This window comes from Sphaeramia orbicularis, chromosome 9, assembly GCF_902148855.1.
Source record: "Sphaeramia orbicularis chromosome 9, fSphaOr1.1, whole genome shotgun sequence".
NCBI classification, from domain to species: domain Eukaryota; kingdom Metazoa; phylum Chordata; class Actinopteri; order Kurtiformes; family Apogonidae; genus Sphaeramia; species Sphaeramia orbicularis.
Genome location: NC_043965.1, coordinates 37,723,759 through 37,749,459, shown reverse-complemented (window position 1 = coordinate 37,749,459; position 25,701 = coordinate 37,723,759). Strand labels below are relative to the sequence as shown.

At 42.7% G+C, this 25,701-nt stretch overlaps 1 protein-coding gene across 1 annotated transcript in view; it reads right to left on the bottom strand.

Moving 5' to 3' along the window:
• The window catches only part of LOC115426444 (methylcytosine dioxygenase TET3), a 40,072-nt gene extending 18,038 nt beyond the window's left edge, over positions 1-22,034 (bottom strand). The window contains 23 exon segments of the mRNA XM_075353492.1: positions 1,830-1,863; positions 1,866-1,895; positions 1,898-1,918; positions 4,898-5,475; positions 5,477-5,578; positions 5,580-5,626; positions 5,628-5,952; positions 5,954-6,038; positions 6,041-6,214; positions 6,217-6,259; positions 6,261-6,304; positions 6,307-6,447; positions 6,450-6,473; positions 6,476-6,565; positions 6,568-6,638; positions 6,640-6,693; positions 6,695-6,765; positions 6,767-6,903; positions 6,906-6,950; positions 6,953-7,198; positions 7,201-7,795; positions 21,157-21,216; positions 21,907-22,034. Coding sequence (XP_075209607.1) covers positions 1,830-1,863; positions 1,866-1,895; positions 1,898-1,918; positions 4,898-5,475; positions 5,477-5,578; positions 5,580-5,626; positions 5,628-5,952; positions 5,954-6,038; positions 6,041-6,214; positions 6,217-6,259; positions 6,261-6,304; positions 6,307-6,447; positions 6,450-6,473; positions 6,476-6,565; positions 6,568-6,638; positions 6,640-6,693; positions 6,695-6,765; positions 6,767-6,903; positions 6,906-6,950; positions 6,953-7,198; positions 7,201-7,747 — 2,909 coding nt within the window. The 5' untranslated portion in view covers positions 7,748-7,795; positions 21,157-21,216; positions 21,907-22,034.
• Positions 22,035-25,701: the final 3,667 nt, after the last annotated feature.

The window sequence follows — 25,701 nt, the reverse complement described above, 5'->3', positions numbered from 1 at the left end:
CTGATAAAATTCTGACCGATCATTTTATTCGGTCCAAATGAAATAATTGGCCGAACCTGGCTGAGCCTCCTGTCAATCATCCATTACGGACGTCCAGCATCCGATCCATTATCGCCGTCTCCACACTATGTGTACCTATGAATCTGACACTTCACTTGTGCTGCTCCTCCTGTCACTGACAACAGTCTACTGCCTAAGGATGTGAATGGATAGAACTCAAATGCACATGTGGAAGGGAAAAAACGGATTTATTAACAGAAACAACAACTAAGGGGAACAAACATAAGTCCGGTGAATGAAGGATGGAGATAAAAGTCTGGAAGTCTGGTGTGCTGGACTAAACAGACTGGTCTGCACAAAGGTCAGCTTTTATGACCGTGGGACTCATACAGGTACATGTACTTGGTGTCACACAATGTAGGATGATGTAGGATGATAAATGTATGGACTATGAAACCTCAAATGTCCACAGAAAATTTGTGGAGTCTGCATGTTCACAGTGTGTGCGCCCATCGCCTGGGCACCTCATCTCCCAGCTGATGAGGTGAAGTGAAGACATTGACCCAGCACTGCACAGACCAGACCCTTAAATACAGGGTCTACTGATGAAACAGGAACTGTGGCAGGTGGATGATGTATCTGATTACAGAGGTAGGGGTCCACGGGCACGCTGAAGCAGACCAGACCTCCGCCTCCACCTCCGCTTCCACCGTGCGCTTCAGGTAAGAGGAGGAGAGCATCAGAGCTCAGGCAGGGGAAGCGGGCGGTGCTTTGGAGGGAGGCGGGTTGTTCATGTTCAAACTTTTACTAAGTGCTGTGAGAAATGCCACATCGGTAGATATAGCTTTAAGAGAAAATAACTATTCTCATGGTTCACCAACAAAAAATGCTCAAAATGCAGTATTTAGGCGGTTAGTGTGGGAAAACTGGACTCACTTTGAAAGAATGTGGTTACACAGGATAAGATATGAGACAAATATATTGTCACTGTCGAGCAGAAGCCTCTTATGTCCAAAAGAGTTATTTTTCCAGAATACAGGAAAAAACATATATATTCTAAATAAATGACTGGAGTCAAGAGATCAATTGGTCAAATAATTCTAAACCGACAAGCCAACATGAAAATTGACCAACAGAATCGTTTTCTGACAAAAAAAAAGACCAAAAATGGACTTACAAGGTTTCCATCTGACAGCGACAATATGTACCCTAATATTAAGTATTAAGTGATTTTTTCACTTTTCAACTGAGATAATTTATCACTTTATGTACAGCCATAATAACTACGCCTTATTGTCATGTAGGAGAGAACTGTTACATAATCGAAACAACTCAAGGTTCACCATTTGCATCGCACTAGCAGCTTCTGAAATTTGACTTTTTATCACTTTCATCCCATTCCATCTTTGTCTCTCAGAGGACTGTCATTTTTCTCTTTTTTCTCCCTCATTCTTCTCATTCTCTCCTATCATCTGCTGCTACTCCTGCTCCTCCAGCTCTGCCTGTGATATGCTGAGGATGCTGATATTTCCTGTTCCTCCTACTGGATTCTGGGTCACGGATTCCCTGAGGACAAAATGTGAGGAGGAGGGGAGGCGGAGAAAGAAAAGAAGAAGAGGAGGAGGAGGAGGTGGAAGGAAGGAAAGGCATAGAAGCAACAACACGTAGGAAGAAGAGAAGAGAGAGAAGAGAAGAGAAGAGAAGAGAAGAGAAGAGAGAAGAGAGAGAAGAGGAAGAGAAAGAGAAGAGAAGAGAAGAGAAGAGAAGAGAAGAAGAGAAGAGAAGAGAAGAGAGAAGAGAAGAGAAGAGAAGAGAAGTTGAAGTCTTACCTCATCTCCATCAGGCTTCGTATAGAGGCGACAGTGGTCCAGATCCTAGGTGATTGTAGTAGGGCCTTCATCTTTCTCCAGAATTTGCTCTAGGAAGAGAGACAAGATGTGAGAAAACAGCACAATCACAACCATAAACTACAAAAGCAACATCTGGGTATCATGTACAGCAACTGAAGTCCACGTCCATGTCAATACAAATTTATAACATTAATTCCACACACAGGCTGCTTTACTAGTACTGCTGGTTCACTTTCAACTTATCAAGAGTAAATGACTTAGTTCACTTATTCAGGTTTTGTTTTACTTGACAAAAAAACACTTGGCTCATTAATGTGACCGCAGATTTAACCATCTGACACCAAAGCTAGTGGTGAAGCCTAATTCTTGTGCAATATATTGTAAATTTGTCTCCTCGAATGTATTAACAAAGCATAACTTTACTTAAATTTCTATGTCTGCATGTTTTATTCTTTGAGTCAGCTTTTCTTTAACATTACCAGCAGCGCCACTGAAGTCTATTGAGTTGAAATCTACATAGCTTTGCAAATACCCATCAAAAATAAACATAATTTATCTGCATTTATCTGCCTGGAATCCTTTGTTGCTACTGCTTTGGTGTAGTCACTCAAGCTAAACACAAAAAGTCCATTTAGACATGCTGCAGTTGAACTGTTTTCAATATCTCAGCTTCTGTACAGACATGTTAAAGGTCATCAGAGTAGCTGATCTTTCAGAAGAGATTATCATTAAGAAGTGTGAGAATGTTCCTCTGATTGCAACATCCACTTCACACAACATGAACATGCATAAGTTTCCCCACATGCAGACAGTGGGCTTTAAGTGTAGGGTGTGGTGTGAGAATGGAGACACTTTATGAGGCAGAAGCTTTTTTGAGGTAGTGATGATGACTCAGGGTAAAGCAAAGTCTAAAGTAAAGTGGGTCTAAGGGAGTGTTTTGTGCATACTGTATACATGTGTGTTTATGTTGTGAATGAGTGAGCGTGTGTTCCAAACCATGTCTTGTGCTAAGTGTTCTTGATCCAGGCTCATGTACACAATGCTTAATAACCTAATAATAAAATATCTAGTGTTGCTAATGCTGTGCTTCACTATCAGCTGTTATTCTAAACTGTGGACCTCAATCAGTGTTATGTGTCCCTTTGGTTTGGTGGAAATGTGAGGACACATTCCCTTGTTGGTAAGGGAGTGGTTCAGCGCAGGAAGCGGAGGAGTCAAAACAAATTCTTGCATGAGAATTATGTTTGTGTGTGCTCATCATGGCTGCGCACTGTCTGTAAGAGATGGATTCTCATTCCTGTGTTGGGTATGAAGGTATTTGCTAACAGCACACAGCTAGCAAGTGTTTACTGCAGCTGTTCTCCCCTACTACAGACCAACTGCAATGTTTAAGGACAGTAATAGTCTATGTACCAGGCTTTAACCCATTCAGAGGCCTCATAACTTCCTTAAGAACAAACCAAGACATTATTCATTTATTCAGCCAAGCAAATTTGTCATTACCCATGATAGCAACAGCTGTGGTTTATGGAGTTATCAATTAATGAATTCATGGTGTGGACAGTTTTATTGTTTTTCCAAGTTCAAGAGCAAGAGCTAGCTACTAACTGTTGTCTTTTATATTGGTGTTGCAATATATTAAGTTCGCTGTTGCCTGTCTTATAAGATGAAAGATGAAAACTCAGTGATAGTGAATTTTGTTTGTGACAGGGACAGACTTATTAAAGGTTAGATGAGGTTTGAATTGTTTATGAATCAATAAAAGAAAAGCAAAAATAACATGGCTGCACAACTGTCTTTACCAGCGTATTAAGTCAGACAAAGACATTGATGTCTTACTAAATGGGGACATATATGAATAGCATGACCTGTTAATTTGGACCACCTACACCTTTTGTAAACCTGAACAGTGCACCCAAGCTACTGGACTGAACTCCTTTTCTGTCTAACAAAAGGATCTGTTCTCCTAGCCTCCCAGTCCCAAACCCACACAAAAGCTCCTTCTGCCACCACAGCTATTGTTTCTGCCCTGCTGCCTTACTGTGCCTCACACTGTCGCAGTCTGGATGGCCGCACCACACACCCTGGCAACACACATTTAGATACACTAAACAAGCATCCAGACAGAGGAGGGGAAGGAGTGGGGGCGAAAAAAGCCTTGTAGTGAACTTGTACAGTAAAAGAATAATGTAGCGTGAAGTAATACCATATATTTTGAATAATAAACATCTGTAATGAATATTTATGCGTTCCCATAAAAAATACTTATTTTGTGGCTCCTAGTCTGTATTTAGTGAAAGCAAATATAATGCTAGGCTGCACAACTTTGAATTATCATAGAACTAATTGATACTACAAGAGCAATTTGTTATTTCCTCAAGTCACAAATTATGTTTATATGAATACATGGTACAAATGTTGAAGAGTTTTTTGAATCATCAGCAAATTCTGAGTAATTGGTGAAGCATGCACACATTTATGATGCATAAAACCATCATATATGCCATCCTTCTTGATATTTTCAGACTGTTTTTATCCTGTCTATTATGTTTCATCCTCATGTTTTGCCCTAGGCCTATTTGTGCACTTCTCTTATACTATTTATTGTATATTATGTTTGCACTTTTGTGAGCATTGTCCTCATGCACTGCACTGCCTTTGAAAACTGTTTTCATACTATTCATTCATGGAGACTAACACAGGCATAAGGATGTGCATTGTATTCTCTTAATACTCATGATCCACATGACAATAAACTTGAAGCTTCAAGCTTGAAATTTAGCTTCAATAACTGAGCTTCAATGTTCACAAGTATTTGAGGTAGAACTTCAAAATTTTGCAGTGATCCCATGAACTTAAAAGAAGTTTCCACATGAACTTGGAGGACTGGGTGAGTTGGTATGAAATGGCACATACAGATTTAGTTACATGCATGTAGCTAAAAGTAGAGATGAAAATGTACTTTTTTGATCTGAATGCTCCTTTGATGGATCCGATCTACTTCCCAAGGTATAAACAGAAGCATACACATAAGCACGCTGACTTACCCACGCAGTTGCAGGTTGGGAATTCTGCCTGTAAATCCTTGGAGGGAGTACCCAGCAAGCTCTTGGTAGGGGTATCCAGGTAGCGCAGAGGAGACTCTAGGAAGCCTCTGAGAGATGGAGAAGCTGGCAGACTGTCCTTAGTAGGTGTATCCTCTTCAGAGTAGCACGTGGTAGAGAGTACAGCTATATCACCGGAGGTTTCAATCTTCATGCGTTTAGGTAGTGGGGAACATGGCATGCTAAACCTATCACCTAATACACTGGGGGGCTGCTGCTGCTTGTCTGGGATGGCCTCCTGATGCAAAGTCGTACAGAGGGGGCCTTCATGCTGCTCCCCCATAGGGCTTTCTGTGGAAGCCTGGTCCAAGGTTGCTTTACTTTGGTTCCCTGACTCCTTCTCATTTCCTTCCATCTCATGATCGCCTGTATGAGTTGAGGAGCTGGCTGGAGTGGAAGGAATTATGGGAGCAGACTGAGAACTGGATGATGACATTTGACTGGGGGCCTGAGGACTGGTCTGGGACTGACTCCCTGGTGGAGAGGCTGTAGCAGTCTCCTCCATGGGCTGACTGGCGGTATGTCTGAGTCCCCAAATTCAGCCTCAACTGGCGGATAAGTTCTTCATACTTCGGGTCTATATTGATGAGACTTGGTAACTGTGAGGTGCTGGATTGAGTGGAGGGTCAGAGGTGTGATGGTGCTGGTGTTACTGGGCGTCAAGCTGGCCTGCTCCCTCTGACATAGTGGGGGCAACAGGTGGGGGAAGAGGGCTTATGAGGGCTGGAGTGTTTTCTGGCAAAGCAGAAACAGTTGAAGAGGGAGTCACTGAGGAGTTGGAAATGGATACCTGAGATTGGGCTGGGGCAGGGAGGCCTGCAGCAGCAGCCTGAGTGGGAATACCATGGAGGGGCAGGGAGGGAAGAGAACCTGGTTGCAAGGTGGGCAGAGCCAGGGCTCTGTCCATCATGAGAACGGGTGGTTTCTGCATGATGATCTGAGTCTGAGGCAGGAAAGTTGGCATGGAGGCTTTCTGCTTGGTCTTCTTGATGATTACTGTTTGGGTTGGGAGGGGGTGTGAGCATCCCACTCATAGGCTTTATTATAGGAGAGCCTTGGCTGCTTTTCTTCTTCTTGGGTTCCTTGGCTCCTGTTTGATACCCAGATGTGACAAAGCTTCTGGTTCCATCTGTGGCCACCACTTCTTCAAGTTTTGGCAAGCAAGAGGTGCACGTGGGCCTGGTGTGCCGAAGCCAGGGGAGTGGTTAGAGAAGAGGTTCCTCTTGTAGTGAAGGTGCTGTTGCAAAGCTGCCTGAGTGAGTGGCTGATGGCTGCTTGGTTCGGAGACAGGGGAGTGCCAGGGTAGGTGCTGACCCTGCTGCTGACCATTAACCATGCCATACGTTCCATGGAGGAAGCATGATGGTAGTGCTCACTGGCTTCTGGCTCTTTCTTTATTCTGTCCAACACAAGATTATCCTGGGCCTGGATACTTCCATTTTGATTGAGTTGCTGTGAGACTGGAAGCTTGAAAGGAGCACTGTTGAACTTGCACTGGTGTCACCAAGCAGCTGTTTGGCTCTGACATTGGTCTGAGCTGCTGTGAGGGTGCAGCGGCATAATGAGACTGGGGTTCAGACTTCACACACATCCATGGGTTCGCTGGTTCGGGCCTCTACCTGAACCCTGCTGCCACTGCTGGGGGTGAGGGTTGAGGCCTGGATGTTTTCCCTACCTGGGAAAGAGAGGTAGAGGATAGGAGAGGGGTAGCATGGGGTGGCTGGCCCTGGGACTGGGGTCCGATGCTCACAGGACACCGAGATTGTTGGACTGTTTGTAGTCCTGGGGGGGACGGATTGAGAGCGTGAGAAAAGATGAGTGGGTGTTGGGAGAGGGCAAAATCAAACTAGTGCCATTTGGGGGGCTGAGTTGAGAGCGCTGGGGATGTTGGTGGTGATGGAGGTTATTGTTGTAGTGGGTTTGACCTGGAGAGCCAGTATCCTGTGGCCAGTGCCAGATAACTGGGTAAGAGCTTCTATGCGAATGGCTGTCTGAGACTGATGTTCTTTTCCTTGGCTATGGAGAGCACCTGGGGAGAGCACGGAATTGGGGGTTTAGAACAGGGTACTTTGTCTGGGTAAGGGCGTTGAGTTCCCTGTTGCTGTTGGGGGTAAGTAGTAGACCCGCTGTTGCCACCATTCACCTTATGATAAGGCTCAGTGTGATGCTGTTGATGTGGCTGAGGCTGTGCATTAGCCATCTTGCATGCAACTTGATCCTCGCTGGTTGCCAACTTAATCTTTTCTCCAGCCACTCAAGGTAATCTGGACAGTCAGGACCATGGCAGTTGCAGTTTGGGGGCTTGTGCCCATGTTTGGCTTGGCTCAGTGCTGTTTGGAGGGTGTTCAGGTCTTCTGGAGGTTGGCAGCTTCCCTCTGAAGCCCCTGCAGATAGTCTCACTTGGGCTCCCTCAGCACCCATCTCCTGGGTGAACTTCTCATACAGCTTGGTTGTATTAGGCTGCACCAGGGTGGAGGAAGAGGAGGAAGAAGGAGGCAATGACCCAGCAGTAGCAGAAAAAGCCACCAGATTGTGGGCATCCTCTATGTTAGCATGGTGGACGGGTTCCCCCACAGTTATGCTCCTGCTGCTATTCCAACATGATGGCTGTTGTTGGGTGTCAGTGACCTTGCCATGTGCCGGTACCCAGCACTGCCTTGGAGGCATGCCTCCTGCTCTCTGCTGCTCCAATTCCATAGATGCCTCATCATCATTAGGGTAGCGATTTACGCCATTGGCCAATTCCAGGCTCAACGCGCCTTCCTTGAGGCGGTCATGTGACCCAATTTCCATCTGGCCTCCACTTCTGGGGCCATCCACTGAAGTGACTTTGCAAACAGTCTGAAAAGCAAACAAGGAGAAAGGTTAGTGAGGTAATAAGGTAAACAGTATGTACTGTTCATCAGACAAGATCTTAAATAATTGTCTTTGCGGATTTAATAAGCACTGTAAATGAATATAATTGTAACTCTTTACGTGGATAGTCCCCCTACAGTGAATTAATTTGTAACACTTCAGTGTTATGCTCAATATTTAATTTAAAACAGAATTTTGTAAAAAAAAATTAAAATGGGTTTCAATTTCAGCAATTTCAACACTGAATAATATCAACAATCTTTACTTAAAAATATGAATAATTTTTCTCATTATTCATGCTCAAAGAGTAAAAGAGTCAATAATGTTGAACAGTTTATCTATAGAGTGAGGGTGATTACTCATGTAAAGACAAAGGAAAACATCTAAACTGCTGAATCTCATTTAATAAACATTTGAGATGTTCCAAATACTCTGGCCTGACTGTAGGTAGACTATCCAAATAAAGTGTTAGCAATATAAATAATAATCTGTATTTATAGTCTGAAAATATTTAACAGAATGATAAGACTCTTAAAGACAGAGCAGACTCCATTCCCTCCATTCTAGCACATTTTATCCAGGGTTTCCCTCCCACCTACACAGAACATACAGTGCTGCAGGGTCGGGTCAGTAGGGCTAAGGAAAACTGAATTAACCAATGCTTCAGCAGAGTGATTTCACAACACCAAAGTGTTTTGTCAGGGAAGTCACAGGTCATGTGACATAGTTTCACTGTTGTTATAAATGGACACCCTGCTCCAGATCAGTTGGGCTATGCAAAACAGGCAGTTGGGAGTAAAACAGGTCTCCTGTGGTGTTGAAAGAATGTATAAGTCTCCAATGAAAATAGTTAGATATTTAAGTCTTGTTCATTACAACAGGACAGTGTTATTTGACTGTCCTCAAGTAATACTGATACTCACAGTTATGGGTATGTGGGGTAATTGTTTTAGTTACAACACTTAATATATGCAATTACTGGGCAAATAATATTTATCTACAATAACACCCTAAAAATATCATGTTAACTGAAATTATGGGGGTTATCTGTAACAGAAAAGCAGCCATCTACAACACTGCATCAAGTGTCACAAAGTCAAAAGATGCAGCAGGGAAAAGAAGCTGACAATAATAGTGTAACGATAATTTTTGAAAGTTTGTTATGTTGTAGTTAATTTGGTGTTAAATACTACGAGTGATCATATCAATAGTTTATCCACAGCAAGAAGACATATTTTCATATGGCTTTGCTCACATGATGGTCTGACCATGTGAAAAAAATGCTACAGTTCAAGAAAACACTGGGCACATGTGTACAGAAACACTGACTTTCATTATACTGATTTTCAGCTCACACTGACTTGTTTTTAAAATGACTACACTGATGTAGTTTAAGAACATAGCAGTCTTCTTGTGGGCTTCAGTCTAATGCTTTTAACTGATTAAACATAACTGAAAACATATGTTTGTTGAGAAATAAACATTTCTTTTCTTGTCAAATGATGAAGGAAAGGAGTTTTGTCAATGTCTCAGGTCTAAGGATTTTGCACTGCTGTTTTTGTTTATGATTAACAATTCATGCTCTATGCTTGCATGTTCCTAATGCTGATATTCAAAGTAGAATATAAGCAACAACTGACTGTTCCCAATAGGACTCAGTATGGTCTTAATTCTCCCATCTCCAGCCATCTGCTGTACAAATAATTTTCCTTTGGCTAAAATTATGACAAGATGTTATTGTGCATCTGAAGTTTGGACTGAGGACTAACATAAGTGTTCGCTGCTCATTATTCTGCAATCCAGACATACTTTAAGGAATAGCGCAGTGTAATTGGTTTAATAAAAAGTCATATTGAATAGCAATATAAAACACTAAATGTTTTGACACAGCAGTGGTTACTGCACATTTATGTTGTATTTTAAATACTACACATTGCAGTACACTGCTCTTCATTTTCCATTTGGTAACACCAGAAGTTGTATGTATCTCATTTCTTCTCTAAGCCAAAACTGGCCCAGTTAACACATTGTAGAGCACTGAAAACTGCAGACACATCACCTGATTGTTTGTCAAATTTCATTTTCCAGCAATTCTGTTCATCTAGGTCAGTTTCAGGCACAAAATGGACAAATTGTGCTACATGTGTCATGTGTGTGACTTATGTCTTACTGTGTTAAAGGGTTAAACAACCTGCCACTCCACTTCTACTGAAATATATGATGTTACCTGCAAACACTATTCAGCCCAGGTTAGTTACTCATAAATTATAATTTAATGAGTCCAGAGAGGAACAGCAAACAAAGATAATCCAAGGGCATGCTCAGAAATTATTGACAGAGTTCATGTTGTGTCTGAACTGAGTATTCCACTATGCCTTCTGTGAAAAAAACAATGGCACACTGTATTAAAAACTTTGACATGGTACTCAAATAAGGTCCAGATACTTAAATGTGCCAGTAAAACATTTCCAAAGTAGAGGAGACTCCAAAAACTGAGCTAAAATAGAAATACAGACCCAATTAATTCTCTGGACATACACACAAACCAGCTGACAGGCTAACAGCCCAACATAAAAGTGTGCTAGTTCCTCATTCAAAGGGATGTAAACCCAGTATTCTATTATCTCCAGCCAGAGAAAATAAAGAGGCTGGCCTGTGTTTGTACATGAGATAGATCATGTATATGACAGTAGAAGTGAGTTTGACGTCCAGCTTCCCCATCATTTGAATATTATTGAAATGAGCCTTTGAACTGACTAATTACTGGACTGGCCGTATGCTCGGATCTTTTGAATCCACCTTCTGTGCAGTGTGTCTAGTGGGGGTCCCAGTGGGTAGTGGTGGTACTGGTAAGAATCGGTGTGGGGATATAAGGGGAGGGCGTCGGGGTGGTAGTCAACAGCCGGCATGCAATACGTGAGAGGCCCCATGTCTGCACTATCAGTGGCATCAGAGGAAGGGGGGGTTGTGCACGGCAGTTATGAGAACTGCAGTGTTGAAACAGAGAGAGACTGCAACACTGCACAACCACACATCCCACAATCAGTCACTATCTGTCACACTGACACTCTCTTTTCCCCTTTTTCTCAGTTACATATACAAAATACTGTCACAGACAAAAGTCACATGGGTTTAAAGTGCCTCAAGCGAAACACCTGACCACACAACACAGTGGAATTTACTCCTATTTGCAGGTGTATTACACTGTATCATAAAACACCACCGCATGTACAAAATGACTGTACATCCTCAGCTAATCTGAGCTTTGATTATCATGGGTGACTTTTTTGTAAAGGCATTTGTCAGTCAAGGATGGAAATGATGCACTCATACACTATGCTTTATACATATCCGGGTTTCTTAGACAGTACAGACCACGTGCCTTGAAATATTTACACCACAACAGAACCCACTCTTATACTGACAATATGCTTCTGACAGCGTCCATTTTTTTACACACATATTTGTACAGTCTTGACACACAGTGCATCTAAAAACATAAGCACACCTGACCGGCTCAAACCTTGCACAACCTGATAGACCAGACCGGGAGCCCTTTAAACTAGATGTCCTCACAGATATGCACCAAAGCAGACAAGTGTTGTTCACCACTGACATTCCAGGTAAAAAAGAAAAAACTAGACAGAGGACATAGAATGTGTAAAGGTGGTGGTGAGGGGGTTAAATTCAGTGTGTGTAGACAGCTGAACCTAAATCCCAGATACACAACACCCCCAATCCTTCTTCTTGTCCTCCTCTCTCATCCCCCACCCCTTCCTTTGCGGCTGTGCCGAGCAGGAACATGAAGGAAAGGCTGTGACAATATGAAGCCGGTTGAGTGCTCGAGGACCAGAAACGCATACTTACGTGGTCCTAAACGTCCAGACAGAGCGGAAAGCAGAAGAGACGATGAAAAGGAGCATGTGAATTGCTTGCCGGCAGAACAGCACACAAGCAAATATGGCCTGGTTGGGTTATATTCCTCTTTATTGCTTCCAGTCTGTGCAGCGCACAGACAGACCGAGCACTGAGATACACATGCATGCATTCACACACGCACACACAATCAGCCGCACAAAAACACACCTCCCCCCTTGTGCGGCACACGCGTTTCTCATTCTCTTTGCCTCTTCTTATGGCCGATGCTTTCTGTTCTCTCCTTTTTCCTTTCTCATTATCTCTGTCTGCTCCTCCCTTCCCTTTTTCAATATCCTCTTTCTTTCTCTCAGCTACACATGCAGTCGGCGTTTTTCTGAGCCCCCACCTTCTCTCTCTCTTGCCTCCCTCCCTCCCTTCATTCCCCTCCCTCTCGTGCAGCCTCTCCCTCCATCTCCTCTCCTCTCTCTCTCAGTGTGTGCAGAGCGAGAGGCCATTATCTGAGCCACAGCGGGCACGTACGATGGAATGGAGGAGTGTGCAGTGAGCAGAAACACAGAGAGCTGTGGGGAATCGTCACTAGTAGTGGCAGCCTAGGAAACAGCAGTGCAGCAGAGCTCTTACCAATGAGAAAACCTCTATCTGTTTCAATCAACACCCTTCAACACTCCTTGCTTTACCGCATTTTTTGCATATAAGGCAATGTAATGCGATTTGTTTAGCCACAAATGCCAGGTATTTGCAATTTCTGCTATGACAGAGGTTTCCTCCTTTCCAGTGTTGAAGCGACCAGAGGCTGCCAAGCGAATAGACCATCTCAACTCACAACGGCATCAACAGGAAAAGGAAAAAGGAGTGAGGAAAAGCAACATTAAGTTGCTTGTTTATGTCTTCAGCATCCGGCGGCAGGTTTTCCTCGCGGAGATTCTGATCCATCTTTGAGTGTCTGGTTTCGACTCAGCCCTGGGCCAAAGGAGAAGCGAACGATGATGGCTCTCCATTTGCTCGTCCTTTTCCACATTCATGTTTATGTTGCCCATTTTTTCCCATGAGATTTACACCTGTGGCTAATAATAGGTTCTCTAGCAGAAGGAAGACAGAGGAAACCGGCTTGATGATTATTTTCATTTGCTCTTGTCATCCCTTCTTTCAAGATCCAAAAGGACACTAAAGAGGTTTCTAACTGAAGGAAGTCAGAACATGCTCAGTAGATCGTCATCCTCCTAAAGTCTGTAATACGTATTAATATACTTGAGGGAGCGAAGAGGATGGAAAAATGATATCAATGATATTATGAAAATTGTGTTATACAACAATACTGTTCTGCAGGGCAATGAAGAAGGAAGACAGGATGACAATTCGACATCGAGAAGCAAGTCAACTGTGATGAAGAAAAATGAATAAAGGATATAAAAAGGAAATTGACAAGAGGCATGACTAACACAAGGGTATCTGCGAAGAAAATAGCAGCAAAACAGAGTCCCTCAGTTATTTATCTGACTGATTCTGGAGGAAAGATGATGAAAACGACAAGGATCATACAGCAAAATGATCGGCAAGTTGCTGCTGATGAAAACAGCAGCTACCACTAATCAAACCATCACTGTTCGCTGAGGACACAAGACTCTCCTGTCCTTTCCCGTCCACCAGCCTTCAGTACGATACTGTCCTTTTTATTGTTGTCTCCTCACCATTCTTCTGCCTTGGTGTCACTGTCATCATCATAGTCGTCATGATCGCTGAACGTTCCTCTCGCCTACTTGCAGGCTGACCGGCCTTGGGTGACTCTTCTCTTCAATATTAGTGGAGTTTTGGAGTAGATTTGACCAAGAGGAGGAGGGGGAACATGGCCGTCTCCTCCATGCAGATCGCTCTCAGCTCTCTTATATTACTGAGCATGTGCCGGTTACACTGTGCTATGGCTGGATTAACTTCAGTAGCCTTTCCCAGCTTTCTCCCTCAAGCTTTCTCTGTTTCTCTTAGTCTCTCATTTTCTCAATCTGCCCTTGCGTCCCCCTCTCGATGTGTCTCTGTTTTGTTTCCTTAGCCTTTCTTACTTCTACAATAGCTTATTGCATTACCGTTCCAACACTTTCTGACGCACCCGCTCTCTGGCGTTGTAAATTGTACACTGTCTGCCTCTCTTTTGCTACACATATTCGTATATACACACACAGATGAGAGTCAATCCCAAAGAGAAACACAGCGCAGCCTAAGCTGTCTACGGGAAGGAGAGAAGAAATAGAGCATTAGGTCACATGATCGTGGACTGCCAATGAGTGAAAGGGAGAGCAATGAGCAAGAGAGGTAGGAAACATGTGGTGATGACGTAGCTGTTTCGTCATCTGCATCATCATCAGTGTCTCCCACCAGGCCGCCTGCCTCCACCGCTGGGTGGGCACATGTGTCATCTGACACATGCCCACTCTCTATCACCAACATCACACACCAACGGACACTCAAAACATGCTCTTTCATTCCATCGAACAACTTCTCGCTCACACCCCCAGCTGCAATGACACAGCGTTCTAGCTCAAGGCTCGACTTAACCCCTGAATCACATGCTCTCTATGCACAGTTCCTCATTTCACACCAGAAAACGTGTTCTCTGTAATAACTCTGAGTTACGATCGATGAAGAGTTAGACTTTTACGTAGAGAAAATGAAGTGCCTTATCAACACGTGCCAAAATAAAGACAACATTGATATGCTAAAAGACCTTGACCAATCAGCCATCATCTTAAGTGGAAATAATATTACAGGTGCTACAAAAGAAATATCTCACAGTCATAACATCTTCACTGTTGCACATAACTGTTAAGGCAAACAGAACAGAAATTGAATGTGTGAATGTGAATGAACGAACTCATTCACACCGTGAAAACAAAAACCTCTGATGAAGGTTTGTCTGTGACATGTGCACTGATGAGGAAAAATCTGAACTACAATTTCATCTCAACATCATCAAAGAATAAGTAATAACCCATTATAGCAAACTCAGCTTTTGCCAGTAAATGTATAGTGTTTTCAACTTACAGTATGTGGGTTCAACAAAAAATGACATGATCACAAGCCTCTGAGTAGTGACTGATGAGTCAAACCAGCCAACATCATGGTGTCATTTCGTGTAAATAATCTTTCCATTTCTAATCATGCTTTATCATCGTGACTGTCAAGAACTTGCCTGGGACATGTTCATGTGAAAAGGCAACAAAGCCTTCAAGATGTTTCTTTGTGAATAAAGCCATAAACACATGTAATTCAATGATGCTGCCATTCAGGTTTGCCCCAGAAAAGTGTTCTAAAATCACAATGGTTTACTTCTCCATAGACAACGTGAGAGCCTTAAGGCATACAGTCTGTAGCTTTGTCCTCATTATAGTCTACTTTCATTTACTGGAAATTCTAAGAACAATTCCATTACCTAACTTTTTGAAATGTGCGAAAATGAAACGGTACACAAGTATGTTGCCACACTTACGGTAAACCTGCTGTAACCCGGCATGGACGGAGGAAAAGGTACGTCTCCGGTTCTCACATCGATCATCTCACAACCAAGTCAAATTTCATCCAAATGAGCTGTTTCACGCCCTCTGCTACCTCTCGCTGGTTTCTCTCTCTACCTCCATCTCTCTCTGTCTCTCTTGCTCACTGTTTCTCAGCAGCACAGCAAAAGGTCCTGGTTGTAGGAGGGATGACTGACAACAAAAGTCCATCCTCAGCAGTGTGTGTTGGGATGGCTTGCATATGACTAAGCCTGAGTCATTTCTTCTCAGTCGTTTTTTAAACAAGGTCATGACATAAATACCCTTGCGAACAAAAAAGCTTCTAAAATTTTCGACAGTTCTAAAAGGTCTCAGAGTTACTTTAGTTTTGAAATTTTTATTCAGACCTATCGTGTTTCTTACTTCAGTTCAGTATTTTTACAAGAAGATTTATATTTTTAGTTTCACTTTATTTTGAGGAAGTGACTAGTTTTAGATTGATTGTTAAGTTCTTCTTCTGCCAGTTTTCACATTTCCAGATATATGAAGTCCTGATTTGTAGTAGCTCATGGCATCAAATGTTATTTAAAAAGCACATTATCACACGCCACATATTGTTCAAATATTGGAAGCTGTGAACCATTAACTGGGGGGGGGGCATATTAAGCTGAATTTACAGGCAGTTCCTTCTAGTATCAGTTCATTTTTATGGTTTACTCATTGTAGTTCTTAGAGTAATTGTTCTGTTAAAAGTACACCAATGACTGTATTTGTACCTGTAAGAATATTATGTATACTATATAATGTCTTCATGTAAAAGTGTTTCCTTTTTGCTTATAAAGCATGGCTGCATCTGGCAACCATTAAAGAATTCACATGACAGTGAGCATCACAGTCAGTCATGACATTGGACCCTCACCCCTCCTCCCATCTTTTCCTGTCAGCTGACTCCACCTCCCTTCAACCGCTACTGCCATTTACCACCACACACCCCCACGCCGACCCACATTGCCCTGCAGTCTAATGGCATCAAGGTCATCTGATCTGACACACACAGTGACTCTCTCTCCTTCCCCCTCTCTCCCTTCTGCCCTCTGTCTCTCTACCTTTCACTTTCTTTGTTTCTACTTCAAACAGAAAGACATGTTTCATATCATATGTATCCAAAAGACAGAAGTATAGAAAAACATGCTGTGGACTGCTCCAGATGCAGGAGTGGCAAACATATGAGGCACACTTCAGTGATCCCCTGTCCCTCTGCATACACATGCTAGTATGCATACAGTATTGGATTGTTGAGTGAGGGTCACTGGGTTTATTGGTGGGTGGGACAAGAAGCGCTGCACAGAACATATTACAGGAAAATTCGCAGAATAAAAACAACTAAAAGAAAAGTGTTTGACCCTAGTTATGCAAATAGGGCACATAATTAACTGAAAGATCTCATCATACTCAGTGTTTTAGTAAATAAATGATGATAAAATGATAGCCAGTGTCTTTCAGTTTAAAATATATTATGATGAATTCTGTCTGTAAAGATGTGTAACCATATGTAGTTTGTATATGTATGTAGAGTGTCTTCCCATCTGTCTATAATGAGTAACAGACTGTTAACATATTGTTCATATTTAGGACATCACCTTGTTGTGTTATCCTGACATCTGTCTGCCTGGCTCACTCTGCGACCTGTTCCCAGGCAGGATGGTGTTAGGTTCAGGGTGTGTTTGGGTGTGGATTGTAGTATTGAATGTAGGATATCCAGTCTGAGTCATACCTCCTGACATTCGGCACGTGCAAGTCAACACGAACCGCACAGCTGGGGAAGGCCTACCCCTCCTTAACACTCCTCACAAAGAAAAGGAGGAGTGGTTGGAAAGGGAGGAGAGTAAAAATGGAAAGGTGGTGCTGTGGGGGCTGTCGGCAGGGTGGAGCTGCCAAAAAATAATGACAAGAGAGGAGGAGGAGGAGCGAGAGCAGGGGAGGAGGGCTCTGTTTTTAAAAGGCAGCTCTTTGTGCTTGGGGTTTGGGGCAGAAGATGAAAAGAGAAAAGTAACCTCATGTACAGTGTACAGAGTAAAAGTAACAGAAAAGAGGTGAATGGGTTGTACATGAGTGAGCAAATAAAAAGAACATTATGTACTACTACCTGCTGTGTGATGTGTGCCAAATCATGAAAATGTAAAACAGTGTTGACAATTTCTGTCAGGTGAATGTTTAGGTGAAACATTTTTAGGACACTATTTTAGGATTAGATGAAAATCTGCTATGATTTAAGAGAGAAAAACAAACCTTCTACAGCCTGCACAGTGGCTGGTTGCCAGCCTTGTTTCTCTCAGGACTTGGGCTAAGATTAGCTTCCCATATGTTCAAGTCAGGCGTAGCCTGGCTTAAAGGGCCAGTACTCTGCTGCGATAATGCATTAGACTGTACACTATCCAAATATGTACTAAATTATCCTGCTTAATTATCACAAAGTTCCCAATAACTTTGTTACAGTTCAAAAGGAAGGCAGCTCCATTCTTTGACAGTTCAGAACATAAAGGGTAGATGATGTTTTGTTTCAATGTGATTTTTTTTTTTTTTTTTTTTTTTTTTTTTTTTTTTTTTTGATTGCAGCAAACTCATGCCATGCATTTTTGTGACCCCCGCTTCATTCTCTACTGAAGCCTAGCCATATTATATTATCAGTACATCCTCCTCATCCTTTGGAGACACCAGTCACTGAATTCACAAACATTGTTGCCATTTATTGCCTCAGAAATGACTTTTCATGCATGTGCTTCAGTAGTGTGTGATAAAAACTCAAACAGCTGTGGTGATGTGTTACATAAAACCTGGCAGTGTCTGGCAGTAGAGGGATTCAGGATTGTATAAACTGTGTGCCCATTGGGAGCAGCAGAGCAGCTGCCAGAGAGGTGAGAATTAAAGAGCTCAAGCAACAGCTGAGGACTCCTCCCCATTCTCTTTCCATTCATTTTTATTAACTGCGGCACTGGGCGACCGACAACCTCCCTCCAACATCAAACACAATACTACCATCGATTCCATTAAACCTCCATCCAAAACTTATTGTGCATGCAAAGAATCAATCCACCTCAGGACACTGATCAGCTTTGTTCTATGCTAAAGGAAAGGCCAAGAGATGAGACAGACAATCCAGAGACCTGTGTGTAATAACTGCCATTATTAATTAAGAAAGAAGCATCGCAAAACTGTAGAGCTTAGCAAGTCTGGATTGATGAATGACTGCATGTAAATGACTACTTTACCACTGTACGTGATGTTTTATGTATGATGGTGACTAGTCCTTGTGGTGTCATTGATTAAATGCTTCTTTAAAGTCTACAGTTTTGTCTTAGAGCAGATAAGGAGACAACGATGAGCATGTCTCACTGTAGTTCAAAGACTTGCATGTGCATTAGGTTTGCAACAACTAATAGATTAGTCATTTGAAAAATAATTAGCAACCTTCAGTTTGGTTCAATGGTAACAAGACAGTATGTTTTCACTTTTGGACTGTTTTTGGTGAAAAAGATAGGACTTTGGACTATTTTCTTACTTTTTCTACTATTTTCACTTTTGTATCCTTTTATTAAGTGAAAAAGCAATATTAATTAATACATTTTGCATGCAGGATTGAAATTCACCAGTAAATTATCAGTCAATTGATTTTGAAATACCTGAGAATAATGTAAAGTAAAATGAATAAATAAAAATGTTTTATTTAATATAAATAATATCAGATTGTAATGATGGTCAAAATCACCAAGAAAACAACACTTAGTAAGGTGAAATGTGACTAAACTGACTCATCTTTCCTGTCAAGAGGCAAACTGCTGACTGTATGTCACAATCTTCCCATATTTAATAAAGCATTATATGACTAGTTGTATGTCAAGGCAGATGTGTTAGAAAACAGTTCTTTTCTGACTGAAAGGAAACCTCAGAGCAGAGACTACATCGAAAGCCAACGCTTATTGGAAGAGATGATGTCAAAGCCTCCACTTCCTGAGTCTCTACTACAGTATATACCAAACCACCTACTACACATCAAACACACATGCATGTGGTGCTGGCTAGTAGGTCATGTGACCAACCTCAGATGCCGGACTTGAGCTAAAATTAAAGTAATGATGTCATCAGAGATTCAATGTTGCCACGGAAACTAGGTCAGTGTTAACCCTTTGCAAGCAGGGCTGGGATTCCACGCTAGGCTAAACATATGATTAACAAATATTCCATCTGCTGTCATGCTCTCAGAGGTTTGAGAGTTTCTACTCTGCTTTTTAAAAACCTTCTCACCGGTTTACTGTGTGTGTTAATCTTGCGTATTGAAAGGAAATCCTGTCTTTGGGAAAAAAAAATCACGCAAGTGCAGTCTCTTAACCTGCTGTGGTAACCTCAGTTTCATTTCACTTCTACATCCAGAGCAGCCAAGAAAATTAAGAACTAAGCACTTCTTGTAACACTGATGCCTGACCAAGTTTTATCCATGTTTGTTCCAAACAGAGCTCTTGTCTTCCCACATTCGGTATAATGTTTGGGCCCTGAAATTCTTACTTATTTAAATGTCACCCTAAAAACAACATCCAGCTTGTTAGCTATAGGCACAAATTGCATTTGTGTAACCAAGGAACTGTTTGACAAGGACAGCAGACCTTCATGTCAAACACTTGACCAAAAGGAAGTATAGCAACAGCCCTTGGGAAGCAGGTGCATAGAAAAAGCACAAAAGCAGAAAACAGCACCTTGTTAAATGCAAACTAATCACAGTGATTCTTTGGCTGCAAACCAGATGGTAACCCATACCTTGGAGATAAAGAGACAATCCACATATGGACAGGGATTAGGGGTTCAACTGAGCATTATCCATCCAAGGTGATCAGCTAGCCTATATTTCTAATCACTGTATTGACAGCAGATAAGGTACCTTCCAGTACCTCCCAGTGTAAATGACCTCAAATGACATCTCTCACTTCTACATGTCTCGGTCACAGCACTCAGATGCAGCTCTGCAGCTTAAGGTGGAAAATTCATCACGTCTTGCTACAGCTTTTTTTTTTTTGGATGATCATATGATTCCTATAATCCAACCGTCTTCTGCACAAGACAGCAGCTGTATGGTGCCCAATAAATCCTTACTCTTGGAAACCTCGTAGCTCAAACTTCTACATAAGCACAGAAGCGTGCCCCGACTCGGTAAGCTGTAGAACAGCAGCGCTAAGCGGCACACGCCACACGCCACAGGTTACTACGCCGACAATCAAACACGTACGCATGCGTGACCCACTAACTTTTACTCCCTTTACCTCATTTGACTCCAGAACCTAGGAGAAGAAGGACGGCCCCCCTGGCTCCTGAGCCAGAGCGTAGGGTTCCTCCTCCTCCTCCCTCCTCCTCTCGCTGGTCTCTTGTATCTACACATGCCTGGCTCTGGCACCAATCAGCGGGCAGCGTGGGACGCTTTAAACTGAGGATGCCGCCACTTCATCACTGAAGCTCTGAGTTCGCCGTAGCTTGGAGATAAACCCGAAATAGATGTTTTAATATCGCCTGAATGGGGCCACTTTCCACGAAAGACAGACGCTTAAAGGTGCCTAACGCACCTTTATTCCAACCCATGATGATATCAAGGCTAACATAATGAGCTTGTGAGCCCGCCGGTGAGAGCAGCATATGGAAATGACATCCTTGAGACACAGCGGTGATGATGAAAGCTTTTTCTGGGATGTAGGTACATCGGCCAGGCCGCTTTTTAATAGAGGCACACATTCTGTACAAATATGAAAAAAAAACACCAACACATTCGGAAAAAGGTACACGCTCAAACAGACACATAGACAGCAGACATTTATTGGAACAGGCTTTTCCCTGGTTGACACCTCAAGTGTCTCATTATACCAATGAATAAACATTTGAGAGTCAAAGTGACACATACAGGTAGAGATTACATAGCACAGAAAGAAACCCAGTGTCCTCTCTTACCTCTGCTGCCAGTTTAGGGTTTCCCAAGCAGCCTGGACTGTTGTCTTCAAAATATTCCACCTTTACAGCCATTCAACAGAGCATGGGAGGGGGTGAGAAGAAGACAGAGAGAGAGAAGGGAGGGGGAGAGAATAACAATCAATGAAATAATGCGACAAGGGCCTGTTCAGAAAGCCTTATCAATAATGACAGTAGGACTAGCAGTCACAACAGGAATGCAATTCTACACACAATTTCATTATCATTTCTGTCATCTTCAGAAACCATCAAAAAGCTAATTTTGTCTCTTTGGTTTGTGCTCAAACATTAAGCCGGTACTTCCCTCTACTGCTGGGATAGAGAATCAAAGACGGCAAAGCGAGGATTCAATTTCAATCATAGAATTATGTAATGTCTGTATCCTGACCTGGCGCAGGCTTAGTAATGTATGTGTGCATCAGACAACCCAGTTTTCAACAGGAAAATTGACAATACACACAAGTGTCAGTGGGTAAGTGAAATACATAGAAGTGTTCCATCAAAGCAGGGCTGGTTAGTGTAAAACAATAGCATGTTCTTAGTTGGCACAGCATGTCCCCCTTGTCTACATGGCCCTGGCTGTCTCAATGTTAAATGATGTGTTTTGTCTCGAGCTGCTCCCCCAGTCCCGCCAACCTCCTCCATCTCCCCCCTCCTTCCAACCCTCTAATCCTCCACCTACCCACCTATCAATCCTAAAATAGTCTGGACTCTTTGGTAATGAATATTTACCCTCCAAGCCTCTGAGCTGCCTTGGTTTGTATTCCTCCGTCCGGTGGCCAAATCCCCATCAGAAGACTCCGGCTCCCTCTCGTCTTCGCCTCTATCCCTTTCCTCTTTCTTCTCTCTCTCTCTCTCCACTCTTCTTTCTCAGTCTCTTTCTCTCCGTCAGTGTTCCAGCAGCCCATTCAGGAAGCCATCTTGTGTTTTTAATCTGCTTTTACATGAGCCCTCGTACGCACGTTCTCTCTCTCTCTCTCTCTCTCTCCCCCTCTCTCTACTTCGCTCTGTGTCGCTCTAGCCTGCTCGTCCCCTTGCTCTACCCCCTCCCTCACTCTTGCTAGTATGCCAATGGGTCTACCGCACACACGCTCACACACACACGCGCAAGAGGGATTTTTTTTTTTACTCTGATCGCTATCATCGCGCCGTGCTACATAGATCCTTCCTCTTGCTCTCTCCGTTTATTTTCACTCCCCTTCTGCATACATGATGTGAATGCCCTCTTCCCCCCTGTCCATCACCTCCCCTCCCCCCTCTGGCTCCTCTTTAAACATACACACTCACGAGTAAATGTACACACGCATGCAAACACACAGAGCTCGCCGGAGAGAGACGTCACGCTAGAGATAGCACACAAAGGCACTATGTCCACCAATCAGAGGCGGCGCTGGGCTCTGCTGCTAGGGTGAAATTGAAGGAGAGCGAGGGAGGGCGGCGAAAGAGGGAAATAAGGGAGAGCGAGAGGAATGGGAGCTAGTAAAAAAAGGGGGGAAACAGGAGGTTTAAAAAGAGAAAGGGTCTTTGCGTTTGTGTTCGTGTGTGTGTGTGCAGCACCATAAAAGAGTGGCTGACAAAAAGAGACACAGTGAAGGTGGATAGGAGGTGTGTTCGTGCGTGGGGGGGGGAGGGTCCTCTCTATGCCTGTCAATTATCTCCTCGAACTCGCCTTCCCTAAACAATGCCTCTGGTATGTGGTATCACTGAGCACCATCTGTGTCAGGGCTGCCTGCAATAACTGGACTGGACTGCACAGTTCATACACACACATAGACACACACTAACACACACACACTCATTCCCTCATTCAAGCAGCTACACAATCCTGTGACAGGCAAAATGCACAGTTACACAGCAAAGAGCAATGTGCTGACTCAATGCAAGCAGGAGACAAAAAACTGAGCTTCAAATTATATACAAATCAGAGATCTACAGTGCTCATGACAGGACGTGCCATTTAAACCGTCAATGGAAAAGGCTGGTGTTTCCACTTTACAAAGTCTTTGTGATAAACTGAAACATCATTTATGGTTTATCTTTTTAAACTAGATGTCAGTGCATAATCTGCATGTTCTTACAAAAACCAATGGGAAACTGATGTTGTCCAACGCGGCAAGTGAGCACCGCTACCTAGATGTATTTTCCTTATCGAGTGAAATCATCTTAAATCATCTGAAGAAAAACAGAGTGCTGCAAAACAGACTGTTCAGATATTAACCGCAAGGACGTGCCAGAGTGAACAGGGGCTGCTGAATTTGGAGCCACCGAAAGACAAGACGAAGTCAGCTAAAGTTCATGCGGGCTGGCGAAGACAACAGATCGAGACGAAACAGGACGGACAGCAAGAGGCAGACAGACGCACAGAAACAGAAAGGCAATCGAAAAGCGAGGGAGCTGAAGTGGCGTGGTGAGGCGAGGCAGCCACACAATGACACAGCATTTGTAGTGTCTGTCTGAAGCTCTCATACGACATAGGAAATCCCCTCTGCTGACGTCAGACAGGCCACGTGTGTGTATGAATGTGTGTGTTTATGTGTGAGCAGAGGCGTGTTTGTAGTAAGCTCGGACAGCGTGAGTGAGTGTGTAGCTTCAGCATGCTTCGTTACAGGTGGCCGGGTAATTGTACGGCTTAAAACGGCAGTCGTACTACAAGTGTTGTCGCAGAACAAACTGAAGCGGTTGAAGGAGTAGAAACAAATTAATAACTGATGGTATAACGGTAATATGCATTAATACTCCATTTGTCAAACTTTGACTATGTTCAACAAATGCCTACTTCTAAACGCAGTAAGGCTACATTCAGGGCTGCAGGAAAAAGTGACACAAATCTTTTGCTCATATTGTGACTCAAGTCTGTTTTTTTCATGACAGCATGAAAAGCATGGAATGTGACCTTTTCAGTGGTGAATTGGGGTACTTCCATATGATGTAAATCAGAGCTTTTCAATGTGACCTCAGTCTGAGCCGTCACGCAACTTAAATCGACATTAATCTAAATTCTATGCTGGTGGGAGTTACTCTGTGAAAACAAACATGGAAAAAAGTAGCAATGGGGAATAGTGAGATGCTAGAACTAAGTATTTGGGGGAACACTGCTGTTGAAACTTGAGGGGACGTATGGTAAGCCATCTGTGTTTGAAAGCAAGATAGAAATGGATGAACCGAGCCTTTAGTGACCCTCTATGCAGGTTGATCTGATATCGGCCCAATTTGAAAAATAATATTAACAAATAATAGGATCTGAATTTTGCAGTGTGAACGTTGGCTTAAAGGAGTGATATTATGCATTTTAAAACATTTCCCTGTGGTCTATATAACTGTAAATGCTATGCTTGGGTCTGAATTCTTCATTAATTCAACTCCACAGGTCCATCTTCAACCCTATTTCTGAGTAATGACACCAGAAAGCCACTTCATGCCCCACCCCCTCCAAGTTGTTTGCTTTGCTGCTCTGTCCCATTCAATCAACACCTGAACATTTTAGGTAATCGGCTCAAAGTCTGGCCATATTTTCAGTATGGACTATAACCGCTGCTGCTGACAAAAAATTATGTAGTACTCAGAGAAATGTTTATCAGAAGTCTTGACCTTATATGTGCAAATGTTGTGACGCAACTAGTTATAGACATAACACATTAAGCAGGAACTGAAATGGGTTGTAGAAATCCATTTGATTTTAGCCAAAATGAATATAAAGATAGCTTTGCAGCACCTGGAGGGTTCAAATTCAAAGTTATTGAACTATTAGGGTCCAAATACACAAATAAATGTACCAAAGATGATAAAAGTGGGTTTAGCAAAATATGACCCCTTTAAGGTAACCAATGAGTAAGACACTCCAAATACACTACTGTCATTATCTTGTTTTACATTAGCTAAAAGGTCTTAAGGTTGATGTAGATGCTCATAAATAAAATGTTCCTTTGTCACATATAATGTTTTCACTATGTCCAAGACGTTGATATAACTGGTATGAATTGGCTGATATCTCTGTTACTAAAACCATTTAACTGTCTCATGCATACTTCCTCTACCCAGACTCTTTAAAAATCACTGAACTTTCTCTCTTCTTGCAGGAATAAACCAAACAAAAGACAATCCTGACTCTTTGTCAGGACCTCACAAAGGCAAATTCATTCATTAATTCATTCATTTTCCAAACTGCTTAGTCCTTGAGAGGGTCGTTAGGAATGTTGAAGCTTGTCCCAGCTGCCAATGGGTGAAATGAGGTTCACCCTGGATGGGAGGCCAGTTCATCACAATAGGGGGGGGGCTCAATATCAAATACCACATTAGCCCTGATTTTCTAATGCAACAAGATGTTCTTAGCACTCCTGTGTAATTTTTTTTGAAATTTTCGTCCAAACCCCCCACCCCGGAAATTACTTTTTACCTCTGAAAATTGCAACTTTCACAGCTTCTCCACTCTTTGTCCAGTGCAATGTATAAATATGTTCATGATGGGCCATTTAATGATCTTGTAAGTGCCATATTGTATCGTAAGAGTACTTTGTACAATGAAAAGTC